General features: G+C 39.5%; 1 protein-coding gene across 3 annotated transcripts in view; it reads left to right on the top strand.

The window, feature by feature from the left end:
* LOC126175375 (fatty acid hydroxylase domain-containing protein 2) overlaps window positions 1–19,837 on the top strand; it is a 189,431-nt gene that overhangs the window by 71,000 nt on the left and 98,594 nt on the right. For all 3 annotated transcript variants that reach the window (XM_049922147.1, XM_049922145.1, XM_049922146.1), the window contains exon 2: window positions 18,743–18,917. In XM_049922147.1, the coding sequence (XP_049778104.1) occupies window positions 18,751–18,917 (167 nt within the window). In that variant the 5' untranslated portion in view covers window positions 18,743–18,750. The remainder of the gene's footprint in view (window positions 1–18,742; window positions 18,918–19,837) is intronic.

Here is a 19,837-nt window from a genome sequence, read left to right as displayed (position 1 = left end):
TGTGTTTATGTTGATAAGTAACACAGTACAGTGGCTCATACAGAATGACTTAAGGGTAGTTCCATGAGTAACGGAATGACACTCAGTAATTGTTTTTGCACTTTAAGCATAGAAAAGACCAGAAATCATGCTAAAAAACAAAAAAAATAATATTATATTTTATGTGTAAGCAAAGGAACACATTTTATTTAATAGTTTATAAGTTTCATTCAAATAATAAGGCTTACATAAAAAAATCTTTCTGGTAGTGGAATGACATAATTCAGACATGTACACTCCTGGAAATGGAAAAAAGAACACATGGACACCGGTGTGTCAGACCCACCATACTTGCTCCGGACACTGCGAGAGGGCTGTACAAGCAATGATCACACGCACGGCACAGCGGACACACCAGGAACCGCGGTGTTGGCCGTTGAATGGCGCTAGCTGCGCAGCATTTGTGCACCGCCGCCGTCAGTGTCAGCCAGTTTGCCGTGGCATACGGAGTTCCATCGCAGTCTTTAACACTGGTAGCATGCCGCGACAGCGTGGACGTGAACCGTATGTGCAGTTGACGGACTTTGAGCGAGGGCGTATAGTGGGCATGCGGGAGGCCGGGTGGACGTACCGCCGAATTGCTCAACACGTGGGGCGTGAGGTCTCCACAGTACATCGATGTTGTCGCCAGTGGTCGGCGGAAGGTGCACGTGCCCGTCGACCTGGGACCGGACCGTAGCGACGCACGGATGCACGCCAAGACCGTAGGATCCTACGCAGTGCCGTAGGGGACCGCACCGCCACTTCCCAGCAAATTAGGGACAGTTGCTCCTGGGGTATCAGCGAGGACCATTCGCAACCGTCTCCATGAAGCTGGGCTACGGTCCCGCACACCGTTAGGCCGTCTTCCGCTCACGCCCCAACATAGTGCAGCCCGCCTCCAGTGGTGTCGCGACAGGCGTGAATGGAGGGACGAATGGAGACGTGTCGTCTTCAGCGATGAGAGTCGCTTCTGCCTTGGTGCCAATGATGGTCGTATGCGTGTTTGGCGCCGTGCAGGTGAGCGCCACAATCAGGACTGCATACGACCGAGGCACACAGGGCCTACACCCGGCATCATGGTGTGGGGAGCGATCTCCTACACTGGCCGTACACCACTGGTGATCGTCGAGGGGACACTGAATAGTGCACGGTACATCCAAACCGTCATCGAACCCATCGTTCTACCATTCCTAGACCGGCAAGGGAACTTGCTGTTCCAACAGGACAATGCACGTCCGCATGTATCCCGTGCCACCCAACGTGCTCTAGAAGGTGTAAGTCAACTACCTTGGCCAGCAAGATCTCCGGATCTGTCCCCCATTGAGCATGTTTGGGACTGGATGAAGCGTCGTCTCACGCGGTCTGCACGTCCAGCACCAACGCTGGTCCAACTGAGGCACCAGGTGGAAATGGCATGGCAAGCCGTTCCACAGGACTACATCCAGCATCTCTACGATCGTCTCCATGGGAGAATAGCAGCCTGCATTGCTGCGAAAGGTGGATATACACTGTACTAGTGCCGACATTGTGCATGCTCTGTTGCCTGTGTCAATGTGCCTGTGGTTCTGTCAGTGTGATCATGTGATGTATCTGACCCCAGGAATGTGTCAATAAAGTTTCCCCTTCCTGGGACAATGAATTCACGGTGTTCTTATTTTAATTTCCAGGAGTGTATATTGTTCTCATTTATAAGGTAACAATAATTCAGCTTGCCCATTGTCCATAAAAATCCACAAAAATTATATTGTGAAGAGGGATTAATGGGAAACGAAATGGCATAGAAGATAAATGCACGAAACTAATGTTCTGCTTACTTTATGTTCTGCCTTATGGCAGGTCTTGTCATGGGGAAGCCTCTTCAGAGAGGTCCACCGCATGAGTGTCTAGCGAAGTGATTCCAGTGGTGGTTTCCCGTTGCCTTCCACTAATGATGATGAAATGATAATAAGGACAACACAACACCCAGTCCTTGAGTAGAGATAAAATCTGATGCAGCCGGAAATCGATCGAACCTGGGCCCCTTGGCATGACAGACTGCCACGCTGACCTTTCAGCTATTGGGGCAGACAATATTTTACTAACAAAATAAAAAAAAAATGCTGGTAACGGAATGACACTTCAAAGCAATGGAATGACATTTTCAGTTAAAAATTACCAGATTTATTCTGCACTGCTAATTGGGTAGGGAAAATGGTACTTATTCCTCTGATCTATAGTAGGTGCAGCTAGTTTCTCAAAAATTTGGTCATTTTCTACCCAATATTTATCTTTCTTTGTGGGAAATGTAAATATATTTCCATTTGCATCATTCTTTCTAATAAATGAAATTTCTTAACCATCTTCAACATAAATCAACTGCCCCACAAAAAATCTTGATCTGTTTCTTCCAGCATGGGGCCAGAGTCAAATTCCCTTGATGCAAGGCCGTATGATTGATCAGGTCTTGTAAATTTTCTTTGGCTGAAGATCGCTTTTTGAAATTGTGCACAAACCTCTGTAGAGATAGCGAGTAATGCTGGTACTCAATAATATATGGAGCAATAGGTGTAACAGCATGGATGGTTTTGGTCTGCTCTATTGGAACTATTCCCTTCCACCTTTGATCTAATTCCTCTTTATTCTCTGCAATTTGCTAGGCAGAGATATAAAAAATGATTATGCCATGACATCTTTCACATGCAGTTTTTGCAAAGTCCTCAGCACCAGATAGTCTGTTTTTCCTAACACTTTGCAGATATTCCAGACTGCACACTTTACAGTTCCACCATTCTCATCCATGACACCTTTTCCATGTGATGTGGCAAAGAAGCCTGAAGAAATATTTATTACATAGTGTTCTCTGAAGAATGTCAAGTTGGCAAACAGGAAACAGTGCTTAAATTCACTCTGCACCATCACTCATGAATGTGACAGATTCTACCTCTGGGTTCATGGATATAATGTGTTCTACAATGTTACTTATGAAAGCATGCACTAAATATTTATTATGATCAAGTTCATCACTAACAACAGCACAAGAAAAACCATTTTGTGAGTCCCAAACATATGCTGTAAACAAAGTGATTTGTGGTTTTGACCAATGGGCATTCTGGACTTCATTCTGCAGTTGAACAGTATAATTTTCTGCAAAATCTACTTGCGCCAAGATGATGATCCTTGTTTGCAGAATACTTTTTGTTTTCAAAAAATTTTGATTGTTGTCCTTTAATAAATGTATTTTGTAAGAACTGGGCCAGCATGTTTGAAAGAGCCTCAAGACTCTGATCAACAGTACCATGAATCTCTTTGAGTGATTCGCTGGTTCACTGTTTGCCATTAGGTCCATTTGATCAGCTTCTTCATTAAGTTCTCATCCTATGAATAGTTATCTTTCATAGATACATTTGCACACTTTTCACATTTTGATATCATGAACTTCTTTCTCTTGACTGCAAACTATTATGCCAATCAAGTCAGAAAATGTGGTTTTCATTTGTGGAACAACCTCGTTTATAACTTTCAAAAATAGCTTTACGTTCTCGTGGTAGTGGCAGAGACACACGTTGTGTGGTGTATCCTGTAAGGTGCACACTAACTTTGGTCTCAATGCACAGAACTTGGACAATTTTATTGCCATGTCAGGGAATTCCTCTTGATATATCGCATGGGCTTCTTTCAAGGTCATGATTATGTTTTCCCACCTTCCTTATCCTTCATTATCACATAATCTTTCATCCCAGGAGTTGCACATGAAATGTCATCTTGAACATAAAAAAGTAGCAACCGCTTCTTCTGTGCCTGGATTTAGGTGTTAAATCTGATTTTTCACCTGTTGTTCACCTACTAAAACTCCATAAGAAGCAGCTAATTTGAAGACAACTTCTTTGCACTTTCTTGGACTTATAGTTATACAGTTTTCCATATGTTTAACTGCTTTCCTCAATGTGGTGGGAGATTTATATGGACTATTGGTGTAGATGATGCAAGCATCACCACCACTGCCTTCACTGCTGTCTCTAACTTTATTTCTGAATTTTCTTTGATTAACTTTCTTTTTTCTCCTTGCTTCGTAAGTTGACCAGCAGTTAAACTTTACCATTCAGCCTTTTCCTTTCCCTGTCCTTTCTGTTAATCTTGTCACTTAACTCTTTCTCATTGAGTCATTTCTGGTATTGTCTCATTTTCTCAGCTGACAACAACAAATGTAAAAATGAAATATCTTGGTTGAGAATTATTGTGGAAACAGTGTAATTGCTAGAAATAATATCTGTTTTAAATGAAAAATTCTATTCAATATAGTAATCTTCTAACAACTCAATACATAAAAATGTCTATTATTTAGGCATAGTGACCTTCAAAGATAATCAACATTCTGTTGCAGTACATAGGAAGTCAGACTTCTTTTTCTATAGACAATATTGAGGTTTTCTTATAATTAGGCATTGCTATTGCTTCCCAGAGAAAGCATAGGCTATGAAAGAATAAATACCGTTTATCAAAATATTAACTCCATTCTACACGTAGTATGCAGCCATTTAGTCATTTCATTCTAATCTTTACTAAAGAAGCTTATTAACTCACCTTTCAGCAGTTACTCTTCAGACTCACTGGCGCTAAGTTTCTTCTCTTTGAAAAGTACATTCTTGGTTCAGTACAGAACTTGAAATGCTGTGATAATATGTTCAGGGAACATATCTAAACACATTGACGAAGTCATTATATGTGATTCAGTAATAGTTTTCTGTTGTGATATGAGCCTAACTGAGAACAACTTTTGCCATCAGTATTTGACCATGATGCTTCAACAGACCATTTACCTTTACATCTAAGTCACTCGAGGTATTTGGATCTAATAACAGGTTGTTAATGGCTGATGGGCTATTACCTATCTACTTTGTTGGGAACCTCACTGTGAGAAATAAGCATTTTAGTGTGCTTACATTCTGCATTTAGTTAGATTCCTATCCAGTTCATCAAAACCATGCAAAAAAAGTATTATCACTAGTAGCTTTATCAGAATTTTTTGAAGATACTTGAAGGTGGGATATGTCTGTGAAGGTAACATTGTTCTTCAGAATGAATAAATACATAATAATGAATGGAGGTGGACATTTATTTTAAAAGAAGTTTTGTTTACAAAAGGATGGATGTATAAATACTGCTTAACAAAATATTACTTCTACTTAAGGCAATTACTTTCAGTGTAGTTAAAAAGTAATATAGATTACAGTGCCGAACATATAGTAATTTTGCTATACTTAATGCTGTACCAGAGGCAGAAGCCAGTCAAATGAAACAAAAACAAAATTTATGGCTGTAACACTGATAGCATAGGAATAAAGTACTATTAACTTACTAAATGTCTGTAAAAATTGCATTTTTAAGTACATTAAAATATCTAGATTATCTAAGAGACATTCAGAAAATTATGGCAGACATAAATAAAGACAGAACCCAAGGTAAAAACAGAACATATTTTGCTAATTTAAGACTTTAAATAGTAAAATAGTTAATAGAATGCTGAAACTGAATGTCTATAAAACACCAATAAGACTAATTAATTATTTCTAATGGGACTGTTTAATGCTAACAAAAGCAAATGAATGCAATTGAAATGATTTTGAAAAGAACATAATATTGAAAATGCAGCCAAATTGTTGAAAACCATCAATAGCATCTGAGCACAAATGAAGAAAGAGGTAAATGATGACTGAATATGAAAACACTGTTAGATTTAGAAAGTTGCAGAGACGTAGCTGGCCTGTAAAGAATGACAGATAACCATCTCCTCATAACAATACTGTGGGAGAGGATATTTTGTAGCAGCAAAAAGGATAGATCCAAACGGAGTTATTTAAATGGTGATAGAAGGGATCTTTAATGGAAGAGAATGGTAACAACACAGAGGAATGGAGGTGAATACAGGAAGCTGGACTCTTAAACTTTATTGTAAGATGAGTCAATTTTTAATGATGCAATTCATTGTCTGCAGCAGTTTGACACTCACTACTGAATAAAGGCTCTTTTCCCCCCTGCATTAAGATTTTCAGTTAAACCCACTTTGTTCCTGTATGTTTTCTGTTGTGCACCTAATTTCCAATTGGTTATTGGTTCAGTTTTCTCTTATCTCTTGCATTCCAGCTAATGATTATTGAGCTACAACTGGCTTCGATTATGTCATATAATTACTTGTTGACAACACTGCAACAAGATATGAGATGGAATTGACAGAAAGATTAACATGTCAGTAAAGCAAATCACAGACTGATTGAGAGAGTGAGTGAGTGAGAGAGAGAGAGAGAGAGAGAGAGAGAGAGAGAGAGAGAGAGAGAGACTGCAAAACATTCTAAGAGTGAAAACAGAACATACACAAAGAGGAGCAGTGTGAGTGGTTACATACACTTATTTGCCTTGTGAGGAAGTGTAATACGAAACATCTGAATTAGCAAGACATATTGTATCCCACTAGAATCTGCTTTGTCACAAAAATAATTTTCTGTGAGGAAAGCCTCCTTTAGATTATGTTAACAACAGCTTTCAATTTATTTGTTTATTTAGTCTCTGCTTATGGGCTCTAGATGATAATTTTCAGCTGAGAGCATAGGGTGCATCATAACAATGAGTAAGACTGACGAATATCTGTGTGATGACTGCATGTACCATGCTACATTACACCAAGGCTTAAATACAATGTATATACAATAAATGTGCAATAAAGGAAACTGCATTACACTTTATAGGCACATATGAGGTTTGTTAGAGGACATCTTCTAAACACTATGAGCTGCACTCGCTATGTCTATTTGCCAAACCGGTATTTGAGTGTATAACCCATCACCAGTACCATCTGATGCAAGGGAACAAACATTCGTATGTACATCAATTTCTACAACATGACAACTGTATATATAATAGCAAAACATTTAGTCTGCTTACTTATGCTTCTGTATGGCAGCACCATACCTGACAGCCTGTGTACTATGGGATAGGATAGATTTCATATTCTATCATTTTAACATAGACATGGTTGTGATTGAGTTCTAGGTGTCCACTTGGTGGTTTGCATTCTAGATGCACACCAATCTGAACATCATAAAAAATTGACAACTGATACAGACGTCATTGCCACAGATAACGTAATGTAAGTAGACTTATGTTTCTGCTATTATATATACAATTGTCATGTTGTAGAAGTTGACATACCTACAGTTATTTGTTCCTTTGAATTAAATGCCACTGATTGGTGATACACCCAAATACCGATTTGACAAATAGGCATATCAGATGCAGCTCTTGATGTTCAGAAGGTGTACTTTAATAAATATCTTAAAGTTGCAGAGCATCAAGCATTCAGATTTTTACATATGAGGTTATTACATATTTTCTGTTACAGTATAACATCTAATGCTGAATTTAATACTCACTCATACTGTAGGGGAGAGTAGTACACAGTGAAACAAATATTGCATTTGGTGATTTTTTCTTACAGAACAAAATGTTTGTATTTATTTAAAAGAACAGTTCATTGCCAACAAAAATAATGTGGCAGCTAATTAATAAATGAACTTAGAACCCTAAAAAGACATTGCAAATATTTCACTGTGTACCATGCATAGTACACAGTGAAACGGTTATGATTTTTTTAGATTATTAATACTTGAGTAGCGTAGGTCGCACATAAAACATTAATATCTATGTTAAATACAATTACAGACATTAAAATACAAAAAGTTTTGCCTAGTGAACATAAAGTCTACTAAAATTGACTGGACAGAGATTATAATTTTATAGTCTCTTGGTAGCCATATGCAATAGAACAGAATAGAATATTTTTATTAGCCGTTCAGTATTTTTCATACAATTGGCTTCGTCAAAGTTTACAGAGGGTTTTAGTTTCAGTATGATATTCAAATAGTTACAGAAAGGGGAGAAAAGGAACTAAAGACCTTTTCTTCAGCATTATGTAAAACAATGTTTTATACAGTAATTAAATACACACGTAAGAAAAGAATCACAGTAAATAACTAGCTTATATAATATCAAAACATTTTCTTCATAACTTAGGTAAAACATATATTTTGATGATAAGTTTCTAAGAATTCTTCAGTTGAATAGAATTCGTTGTTTTTTATCCAGGTTTGCAATGTATTCTTATATTTATTTAGTGGTACTGTATGAGCTGAGCATGGTAACTTATTGAAAAATTTTATGGTTAAATACTTATAGTTATTATGGACTACAGCAAGTCTTGTGGAAGGCAAGTCCAGCAGGTGACTGTTTCTTGTACTGTGTGCATGCACATCACATCTCATGTTCAATTTTTTCAGATTTTCTCTGGCATATATTAGATAATTATATATGTACATGCTTGGCACTGTCATTACGCCAAGAGATGTAAAATAATTTCTGCAGGACTCTCTGGGTGCTAACCCCTCCATGCACCTGATTGCTTTCTTCTGCCATCTGAAAATACATTCAGCCCCTGGGGAATTACCGTAAAGCAGTATTCCATATTGCAGTTGGGAATGAAAAAAAAGCATAGTATGAGTGGAGTAGCAATTGCTTGCTCACACTGTTTCTTAATTTATACAATAAGAAAAGTACTTGTGCTAGTTTACTACATAGATAATTGGTGTGTCCTTCCCATGAGAGCTTTTGGTCTATGATTAGTCCAAGTAATTTCACTGTTTTGTTTTCATTTTTAGTTACTTTGAGATTAAATATTATTTCTTCTGGTTTTGTTTGATTTATGCACAGCTGGTTAGCCTGACACCAGTAATTAGCCATTTGCATCATTTCTCTATTTTTGTCCAGTTCACTCTGTAAGTTCTCTCCTGTACTTATTAATGTCATATCATCAGCATATAGTATGTTCTTACACGGTATGTAATTCGAGAAGTCATTAACATAGACAATGAACAGAAAAGGTCCAAGAGCAGAGCCTTGGGGTATTCCTCTTTCTATAGGGAGTATTTCTGACCTCTGCTTATTTGCATATACAAGTTGTAACCTGTTGCTTAGATAAGATCTGAATAGTCAGAGTGTGTCATCTTCAGTGCCATAGTATTTTAACTTTTTGATGAGTATGTCGTGACACCGAGTCAAAAGCTTTACTTAGGTCAATAAGTGTTCCAGACATTGATACCCTTTTTTCATACCCTTCATAAACATTGCTTACCAAAGCTTCTACTGCTTTTATGGTTGATAGGTGTGACCTGAAGCCAAACTGTTGTTCATTGAAAATTTTGTTGGTTTCAAAATACCTGTATATCTGCTTATGCACACAATTTTCTACTGACTTGGATATGATTGGTACTATTGAAATGGGTCTGTAGTTATTTGGGAGGTTTCTTTCACCTTTTTTATACACATGTAGTGTAACTGTGAGCTTACGACAGTCGGGGAATATTCCTTCATCAAGTACTCTGTTTGATAGTGAGAGAAGTGGCATTTCAGTTTCTTTTGCTATACATTTAATGATGAGATTACTGAGTCCATAATAATCTTCTGTTTTGGAATTACTTAATTTGTTTATTGACTTATGAATATCATTTAATGTGATTCGGGTCCAAGTGAACTTCTCACTTCTTGTCTGTTTTGCACAAGTGAGCAATGCTTCTGCATCAGAGGCAGAATTGATGGGTGGGGTGGTGACACTATTTACAAAATATTCATTGTGAATATTGCAGTCAATAGGAATACTCCTTTCTTTATTGGTATTATTTATTTCCCTTTTAATGACAGTCCAGGCAGCTGACTTTTCTACACTCCTGGAAATGGAAAAAAGAACACATTGACACCGGTGTGTCAGACCCACCATAATTGCTCCGGACACTACGAGAGGGCTGTACAAGCAATGATCACACGCACGGCACAGCGGACACACCAGGAACCGCGGTGTTGGCCGTCGAATGGCGCTAGCTGCGCAGCATTTGTGCACCGCCGCCGTCAGTGTCAGTCAGTTTGCCGTGGCATACGGAGCTCCATCGCAGTCTTTAACACTGGTAGCATGCCGCGACAGCGTGGACGTGAACCGTATGTGCAGTTGACGGACTTTGAGCGAGGGTGTATAGTGGGCATGCGGGAGGCCGGGTGGACGTACCGCCGAATTGCTCAACACGTGGGGCGTGAGGTCTCCACAGTACATCGATGTTGTCGCCAGTGGTCGGCGGAAGGTGCACGTGCCTGTCGACCTGGGACCGGACCGTAGCGACGCACGGATGCACGCCAAGACCGTAGGATCCTACGCAGTGCCGTAGGGGACCGCACCGCCACTTCCCAGCAAATTAGGGATACTGTTGCTCCTGGGGTATCGGCGAGGACCATTCGCAACCGTCTCCATGAGGCTGGGCTACGGTCCCGCACACCGTTAGGCCGTCTTCCGCTCACGCCCCAACATCGTGCAGCCCGCCTCCAGTGGTGTCGCGACAGGCGTGAATGGAGGGACGAATGGAGACGTGTCGTCTTCAGCGATGAGAGTCGCTTCTGCCTTGGTGCCAATGATGGTCGTATGCGTGTTTGGCGCCGTGCAGGTGAGCGCCACAATCAGGACTGCATACGACCGAGGCACACAGGGCCAACACCCGGCATCATGGTGTGGGGAGCGATCTCCTACACTGGCCGTACACCACTGGTGATCGTCGAGGGGACACTGAATAGTGCACGGTACATCCAAACCGTCATCGAACCCATCGTTCTACCATTCCTAGACCGGCAAGGGAACTTGCTGTTCCAACAGGACAATGCACGTCCGCATGTATCCCGTGCCACCCAACGTGCTCTAGAAGGTGTAAGTCAACTACCCTGGCCAGCAAGATCTCCGGATCTGTCCCCCATTGAGCATGTTTGGGACTGGATGAAGCGTTGTCTCACGCGGTCTGCACGTCCAGCACGAACGCTGGTCCAACTGAGGCGCCAGGTGGAAATGGCATGGCAAGCCGTTCCACAGGACTACATCCAGCATCTCTACGATCGTCTCCATGGGAGAATAGCAGCCTGCATTGCTGCGAAAGGTGGATATACACTGTACTAGTGCCGACATTGTGCATGCTCTGTTGCCTGTGTCTATGTGCCTGTGGTTCTGTCAGTGTGATCATGTGATGTATCTGACCCCAGGAATGTGTCAATAAAGTTTCCCCTTCCTGGGACAATGAATTCACGGTGTTCTTATTTCAATTTCCAGGAGTGTATTTGAAGCCCGAGCCCTGCATGATCTGATATTCCTAATTCTATCACATCACATTGTGTGGAGTCTCTTTGTACATTGCTAATTATGTTATCAAGGCATGCATTCAGTCTAGTGGGTTTTTCATTGAGACAGTAATAGTTTAATGACTTCAGAGTGTTAATCATATGAATTACATTTTTTCTCTTTGCCCTTATATCTATGTTAATATCACCTATAATTACAATTCTATGCTGTTTATATTTTGACAACAACAATATTAAAGTATTAATTTTTTCTATAAATGCTATCTCATCAGAGCCTGGGATTCGATAGATTGAGACAATAACAGTTTTCTGTTCGTGCATTACCACACCGGCTACTTCTATTGTAGATTCAAGGCATATTCTACTAAGGTCTATAACTGAGTAATGCAATTCAAGGTCACTTTTGACATATATTGAGACCCCACCATGTGTAATACTTTTTCTGCAGTAGCTTGTAACTAACGAATATCCAAGAGGAGCACACAAGTCTATTTCAGTGTCTTTCATCCAGTGTTCATTGATGCATAGAACACTACAGTTGATTTTATCGAGCCAGTATTGTAATTCATTGATTTTACACCTAAGAGATTGTACATTTATATGAAGGAGGAGGAAACTGTCACTGCTACATAATGGTATTCTACTTTCACAGAACCTTCTGTATTCATTTATTTTCGCTACATGATCTAGGGTTTCACAATTATCTGAATGAATTAGACTGCTGCAGTTTCCACTTAATGTGGTTTCTAACTTTCCTTTGTCTGTAATGTCGTTTTCTTTAAAAAAGGAGGTGCACAGTCATGCTCTGTGGGACTGTCTTTTAAGACAAGGCTGCTGCGTGCTCGTATTTCATTTACAACTTTGTTTATCTCCTGACACAAAAATGTTTTCCCATAGTAATTTAGATGCTCACCATGTACAGTGTGCAAATTTCTTTCAAGTCTGCTGATATCCACTACATTGCATTTAGCATAAATGCAACATAGTTGTTTGATTTTAATATTTATTTTACGAATCTCTTTGTTAACACATGAATTATAGATCAAGTCATGTCTATGAGGTATCGTCACAACAATAGTGTTTTCCACCTTACATCTAAAAAATTTTTCAAACCTGTTATACACATTTTGGCTTCATTATGTGCTACATCATTTGCACCAGTCACACAAACAACAAAGTCACTGTCCCTTGTTGTATTCTTGTGTTCTGAGATGCCTTCAACAATATTTTCTGTCCTTGCACCAGGTTTTACGATGCCAGTTGCACGAAGATCCATATTCACATCCTGTAGAATATTTGCTAGCTTTCTTCCGCGGCTGTCCGCTAGAAAATGCACATTGTGTTTCTTTGTTCGCTGTTTCTGGCTGTTGGCGAAGCTTTTGCAGCTCCTTACAATGTTTTTATCTTCACGTTGGGTGGCTTGTTCACTTTCAATGTTTATGGAGTTGCTGCTGCTTTCTGATAACACACTGAACTCGTTTGTGCACACGAGATTAGGTTTATTCCATGTATTTCGTTGTGAGCAAGGCACTTTTTTAGTCACTTTGTTTGGCATTACACGAGAAATAGTTTTTGAATTGTTTACACACTTTAGGCCACTGTTTTCACTTTGAAGGGCATTTGAGTTAGGCCTATTTACGCAGTTTTGCCCGTTACTTTCACTGGCATTTGAGTTCGGCCTATTTAGGCAATTTTGACAATTACTTTCACTGGAATGCGTGTTTAAGTTGTTTATGCTGTTTTGGTGTTTACTGCTCGCAACCAATGTTTTTAACTCATGGTTTTCATTCTCAAGTTTAGTGATATTTCGTCTCAGTATACCAGCAACTAGCTGAAGACTTTTTAATCGTTCATTTAACTTTTCGATTTCTTCTTTACTGTTATTACAAACACTATTTTTTACAACGTGGCTGTAGCTTTTTGTCTCGTTAATATTACTCACTTCTGCACTAGACGCACTTTCCCTTAAATATTGTACAGCTTCCCACTCCGTTGTAGTTCCTACCTCTTTCGTTAGCTGAACATGCAAGGCAGACTCGCATGCTTCACAACAAAACTTAATTTGCTCTTTCGAATTTCTCACGAGACGTATTTCACTGTTGCTTAGACCAACACAGTCACTGTGAAACTGTTTTCTACACCATAATCCATAGATCATGAATATTTCCGTGGTTTTTATTAATTTATTGCACTTAAGACACGATTTACTCTTGTCACTAGTGGCCATCTTGAAAAAATGATGAAGGTAGAATAAAAGTCCCTGATCCATGGAACGACAGCCCACCTTTATCATTTTATTCATCAGTTTTGCTTGAAGCCCTTTTACTTTCACAATGCTTAGTTTTCTGCTTATTCGCTCTCTTCACACTTCTATTATCTTTTCTTCTAAATTTTATCCTTGAAAGTTTTTTTTTCCCCTCAATAGCTGCCTCCTCAGATGCTGAAGTCAATATGATGCTTCCCCCTTTTGAGTGTTGTTATTTTTTTATTAGGTGCTTTTGGGAAACCATGAAACACCTTTGGTGAGATATAGGATTTGCTGGTGCTATTGTTATCAGTGTATGAACGTCAACTGACTGCCTCCACATTTTGCATATCATCTTCCAAAGTTTTTGGAGGGGTCGTGCATCCATAATAATCCAGTGTTTCTATTGGATTAGGCACACCATCAGAATTTAAAGAGTGGTCTGAAACCACAGACACAAGGAAATCAAACTTCTAGAAGATGCTAACATTAAGTGGATAAATTCCACATTTTCTACACCCAGAAGTTACATTTGTTGGTGTCACTGTCTTCAGAAACTTTTAATCGGCACATTCTGCAACTTTATAAACTGTGATAAGCCTGAATTTCTCTGCATCCATGAGTCTACAGTGGTTCACTGTGTATCGTATACAAGTGTTTCACTGTGTACTAAAGACAACATAAACAAAAAATTGTTCAAGATACATAACCTATGTATCTACCATCTCTGAAACTGGTCATTGCATAGCTGAAAGTGTGTATTTGATCATAAAATAGCAAATCCCTGTTAGCTGCATGTATTATGGAAAATATTAAATTTATAAATAGATATTCATTGTAATTTCTATCAAATATATGCAGTAACATATAAAACAGAATATAGTTCACCAAATTATCCATCATTACAGTCACAGATGTCTTAATAAAAGTCAACATACAGTGATACCAAAACGAAGAAAAAATATTACTAGAGACAGCTGAAATGGGATGTTTTACTGTGTACCATGTTTCATTGAGTGACACTCTGCACTTTATACATTTCTCTGTGAGATGCACTTTCAAATGAATTTTTTTAATTGATTCCTTTTCTTCCTTAATGCATTTTGGTAGCTTGTTAAAAACCTTTTGCCTGCTTCATTTGGAGCACTCATGGTCACTTTGAGTGTAATAATTGACACCTAATAATAATTTTCCTCTCCTCTTGTTGTTTGGTCATGTACTTCTTTACTTACTTGTATGCAAGTCTGTCTGGGTGGTATTTTCACTACACACTTTACAGTTCTTTTCTGGATTTTAAATATTCTTTTCAAGTAGCTAGCTTGTGCACTTTCCCATATATGGGGTGAGTAGGAAAGTTAAAGGGATACAAGTCCATATTACACTGTCCTGAGGACTTAACCATCCACAACTTTTGCTGTTTTGTGCATGAATTAAATCTGTGTGTTTATCTTTCTACAGAGTTCATCTACATGTCAAATGCTCATTTACAGTAGTTCGTAAAATTTTTGTGCTGCTTCCTTCTTTAATTGCCTCTCTATTTAATTTAATATTTGAGTTCTACATTTTGCTCTGTTTGGTTTATAAAGATTATTTTGTACTAGATATTTATGTGCAGTTTCAATATTTAGCAGTGCTACCTTTTCAAGCTCCTCCTTTATCTCAGCTGCACATATAATTGTAGCATAATTGGCATACATTGTAAGTTTCTGCTTTATATATAGAGAATAAATAGTATTGGCCCAAGATTGTAACCTTGTGATGCACCAAGTCTGATAATTTGTAACCCAAATCTGTAACTAATTATATCTCCCCCCCCCCCCCCTCCCACACTTGAACGCCTGATTTCTGTGCATTGTTTCTTATTCGTTATGTATGATTTGACTTTGTCTTAGCGTTTCCCTCAAATTCCATACTGATAGAAGTTCTCCATTAGCCGCAAATGATTCATGCAGTAAAATGCTTTAGACAGGTCCATGAATGTCCCTCAAGTCTTCTGTTGCCTTTCAACTGAACTCCAAAGATGTTTAGCTAAATCTGTTGATTTTTCTTTATCAGCATTTTATAGATTTTTGCAGAGGTGGAGATCAAAGATATTGGTCTCTCGTTTCCTAAGTCATCTCTGTTTCCTTTCTTAAATACTGGCTTTAATTTACTTGCTGGAAATGTATCTTCTTCTGTTGCACACTTCAGCATGTGTGTTAAGGATTTTAGTATACTTTCCCTACATTTCTTAGATGAGACATGACATCATCCAAGCCAGATGAATATTTGACTTTTAGTTACTTTATTAGGTTTGAAACTTAGTATCAGTTACTGGGATGAAAGCAGTGGTATGGTTTATATGTGGAATTTTCGGCATTGTATGTAAATTTTTTTAATTTTATTTTATTTTTATTTTATTATTATTTTTTTTAAATAATCAGTTCATCTTCTAGAGCTATACAGGGTGGTCAGAAACAGTCTGAATAAGTTGTAAGGATGTTGAAGGATAATTCAATCGCCCTGCGTCTCAGATATTGTCAAACTATCTATGTTCTGACCGCACGTGAAGGTCTCAGGAGCAGCAATATGTTGCTTATTTTTGTAATTAGCATCACTGAAATCCCACAAACACCTATGCAAAGCATAGGTATCCAAAAAACAAACACTATTCTCCGTTCCCCATGTCATATTTCAGTTTGTCTACACCCTACGAACACACACAACCTCAAAACTTATGCAACTAGTGTCGCCAAAGTTGGAACACGCCGAAAGTGTTTAGTTCCACCGACGAGTTGCGCAAATGCGCAGAGCGCTTGTGCAGTGGCTGGTAGCACAGTTGCCTGCAATCTAGTGTCGTTGTGTAAACTACACTCCTGGAAATTGAAATAAGAACACCGTGAATTCATTGTCCCAGGAAGGGGAAACTTTATTGGCACATTCCTGGGGTCAGATACATCACATGATCACACTGACAGAACCACAGGCACATAGACACAGGCAACAGAGCATGCACAATGTCGGCACTAGTACAGTGTATATCCACCTTTCGCAGCAATGCAGGCTGCTATTCTCCCATGGAGACGATCGTAGAGATGCTGGATGTAGTCCTGTGGAACGGCTTGCCATGCCGTTTCCACCTGGCGCCTCAGTTGGACCAGCGTTCGTGCTGGACGTGCAGACCGCGTGAGACGACGCTTCATCCAGTCCCAAACATGCTCAATGGGGGACAGATCCAGAGATCTTACTGGCCAGGGTAGTTGACTTACACCTTCTAGAGCACGTTGAGTGGCACGGGATACATGCGGACGTGCATTGTCCTGTTGGAACAGCAAGTTCCCTTGCCGGTCTAGGAATGGTAGAACGATGGGTTCGATGACAGTTTGGATGTACCGTGCACTATTCAGTGTCCCCTCGACGATCACCAGTGGTGTACGGCCAGTGTAGGAGATCGCTCCCCACACCATGATGCCGGGTGTTGGCCCTGTGTGCCTCGGTCGTATGCAGTCCTGATTGTGGCGCTCACCTGCACGGCGCCAAACACGCATACGGCCATCATTGGCACCAAGGCAGAAGCGACTCTCATCGCTGAAGACGACACGTCTCCATTCGTCCCTCCATTCACGCCTGTCGCGACACCACTGGAGGCGGGCTGCACGATGTTGGGGCGTGAGCGGAAGACGGCCTAACGGTGTGCGGGACCGTAGCCCAGCTTCATGGAGACGGTTGCGAATGGTCCTCGCCGATACCCCAGGAGCAACAGTGTCCCTAATTTGCTGGGAAGTGGCGGTGCGGTCCCCTACGGCACTGCGTAGGATCCTACGGTCTTGGCGTGCATCCGTGCGTCGCTGCGGTCCGGTCCCAGGTCGACGGGCACGTGCACCTTCCGCCGGCCACTGGCGACAACATCGATGTACTGTGGAGACCTCACGCCCCACGTGTTGAGCAATTCGGCGGTACGTCCACCCGGCCTCCCGCATGCCCACTATACACCCCCGCTCAAAGTCCGTCAACTGCACATACGGTTCACGTCCACGCTGTCGCGGCATGCTACCAGTGTTAAAGACTGCGATGGAGCTCCGTATGCCACGGCAAACTGACTGACACACTGACGGCGGCGGTGCACAAATGCTGCGCAGCTAGTGCCACACACTATCCTTCACCCCAACCCACCGTAAACCCATACCTCACCCCTGTACTCTCACCGTGGGCCAGGAAAAAGCTGGCAGTCGACTGAGCACAATGTAGGGAGAAAGACGTGTGATAAGTATATGTTTTTGAAAGCTCTTGGTTGAATATTGTAGTTGTTCAGAGTAGTTTTATTTCACCATTTGGTGATTGGTAAAGGCCCAATACACAGCACATCTTCCCTGCAATTTTTATTTCCCCTGCTGTAGCTTCCAAGCTCACTTTTGTAGTATATTTTGTGGTATTTTGGATGGCTTTAGTTGATTTGTAGGATTTTTATGCAATGTTCTGCTCAAACTGTTCATATTTGCATAATTTTTCAAGTTGTAGATGTCTACTTGGTTTCCTTATACCCCATTTTCTGTGACTACTAGAATGTTTTTCTTCTGTTCCTTCAATAAAATTTTTAATTCATCTGTGTTGTTGTTTGTGTACTGAACATTCTGGTGAAATATTCTAACTGTTGCCTTTAATTTTAATGATTCTCTTCCTGAGCATTTCTCTAGCTCCCCAAGCTTATTTTGCACAGCACTGATTTTCTTTAGGTTGTTGCGCTAAAACTGACCAATTTCTTAGCATTTAGTTTAAATTCCTGGCAATGTTTTACACCATTAACCAAGAGGAGAACTTTCACTTAAATGTTTTCCTGATGTCTTCCTCTACTTATAAGATACAATAAAACATCCTCGCTCCTCTCGTAGGTTAAGTTAGGCTAGGGTAGTTTACATAGTTTTTAATGAGCTGTTTTATATAATTTTATTACTATAGCTTATTCTCTGCCACATTTTTGTGTTTTAATGTTAATGACTTGGCCTGTATCATTTGTACATTGTACCGCACAATATTCTCAGGGCTAAAGTAAATAAATAAACGTCTGTCAACAAGAATTAGAATTTTTTTCTCCTGAAGGTTAGTACTCACCAGCCATTATGTCTCCTTATAATGTTTGCATTCTGATTGAGTATTGAAAGCACTAAAATGCCAGGATGAAGAAAAAAAAATGATGCTATAATACAGAATAGTTGTCGTTTTCTCTGCTAGTCATGTTTAAATAGGAAGAACTAACAAATGTATGGTTCATTTATATTCCCGTTTGTTAACTTTTTGTCCCATTTTTAGGTCACAATATGACTGAATTCCAGCCTCCATCACTACTGAACAGCAAGAAGGATATTACTAATGGAGTGGTTGTGTCAAGCCAACAGCCAACTCTTCTATCATCACTGAGGAGTGTACTTTTTGTCATTAGTTCTGCTCTCATCGGTTTTGCTGCTTTTAGAAACACTCTAACATGGTAATATTCTTTTTCTTCCATTATGTCACTTGAGAGTGAAATAACTATAAGACATTAATGCTGTTACTTGTACATGCTTTTGTTTGTGTAACACAGATAATTTCACTGCTTAGGACTGGTGGCTAATAACCAAGCTGGTGTTTTGTTATACAGAGCTTATGTAACCTAATTTGTTTTGAGAATGAAGCTGTTAATTATAAACAAAATACATAGAATTTTAGCAATTAACTACTTCTTATTTGCTTTGCTAAGTACTTCTGAAGATTAGACAGATTTTGTTAATGATACAGCAAAAAACTGCTTAACTAGTAGAGAAAAAGCGACAAGAGGAGTTTGACATCAGATGAAACAAGTTAGTTAGTTAGTTAGTTAGTTAGTTATATTACAATACAGAGTTAAAGATTAATATTTCTATTTTTTGCCCCATTCCCTTAAATGGCATAAAATGCACATATTATATTTATAGTTTTATTTATTCCTATTTAAGAATTCATCTACGGTATAGAAGGAGTTGTCAAGGAGGAATGATTTCAATTTATTTTTGAAGCCATTACTGCTGTCTGTCAGACACCTTATTTCATCTGGTAATTTGTCGAAAATTTTTATAGCGGCATATTTTACCCCATTCTGTGCCAAAGGTAGGTTGAGCAAAGGATAGTGCAAGTCTTTCTTTTTCTGCTGTTACAATCATGAATATCACTGTTGTTTTTAAACTGGTCCATGTTGTGGAGAACAAATTTAATTTGTGAGTAGATGTATTGTGAGTCTGTTATTCTAACTACTTTCTTTTGAGCAGTGAATACTTTTTGTCTAAATGTTGAGTTACCCCAAAATATTATTCCGTATGACATCGGAAAGTGAAAGTATGCAAAGTATGTTAGCTTCCTAATTTCTATATCCTCAAAATTTGCAATTATTCT

This window comes from Schistocerca cancellata, chromosome 3 (assembly GCF_023864275.1).
Source record: "Schistocerca cancellata isolate TAMUIC-IGC-003103 chromosome 3, iqSchCanc2.1, whole genome shotgun sequence".
NCBI lineage: Eukaryota > Metazoa > Arthropoda > Insecta > Orthoptera > Acrididae > Schistocerca > Schistocerca cancellata.
The sequence above is the reverse complement of the archived record's forward strand: the minus strand, read 5'-3'. Positions and strand labels throughout refer to the sequence as shown.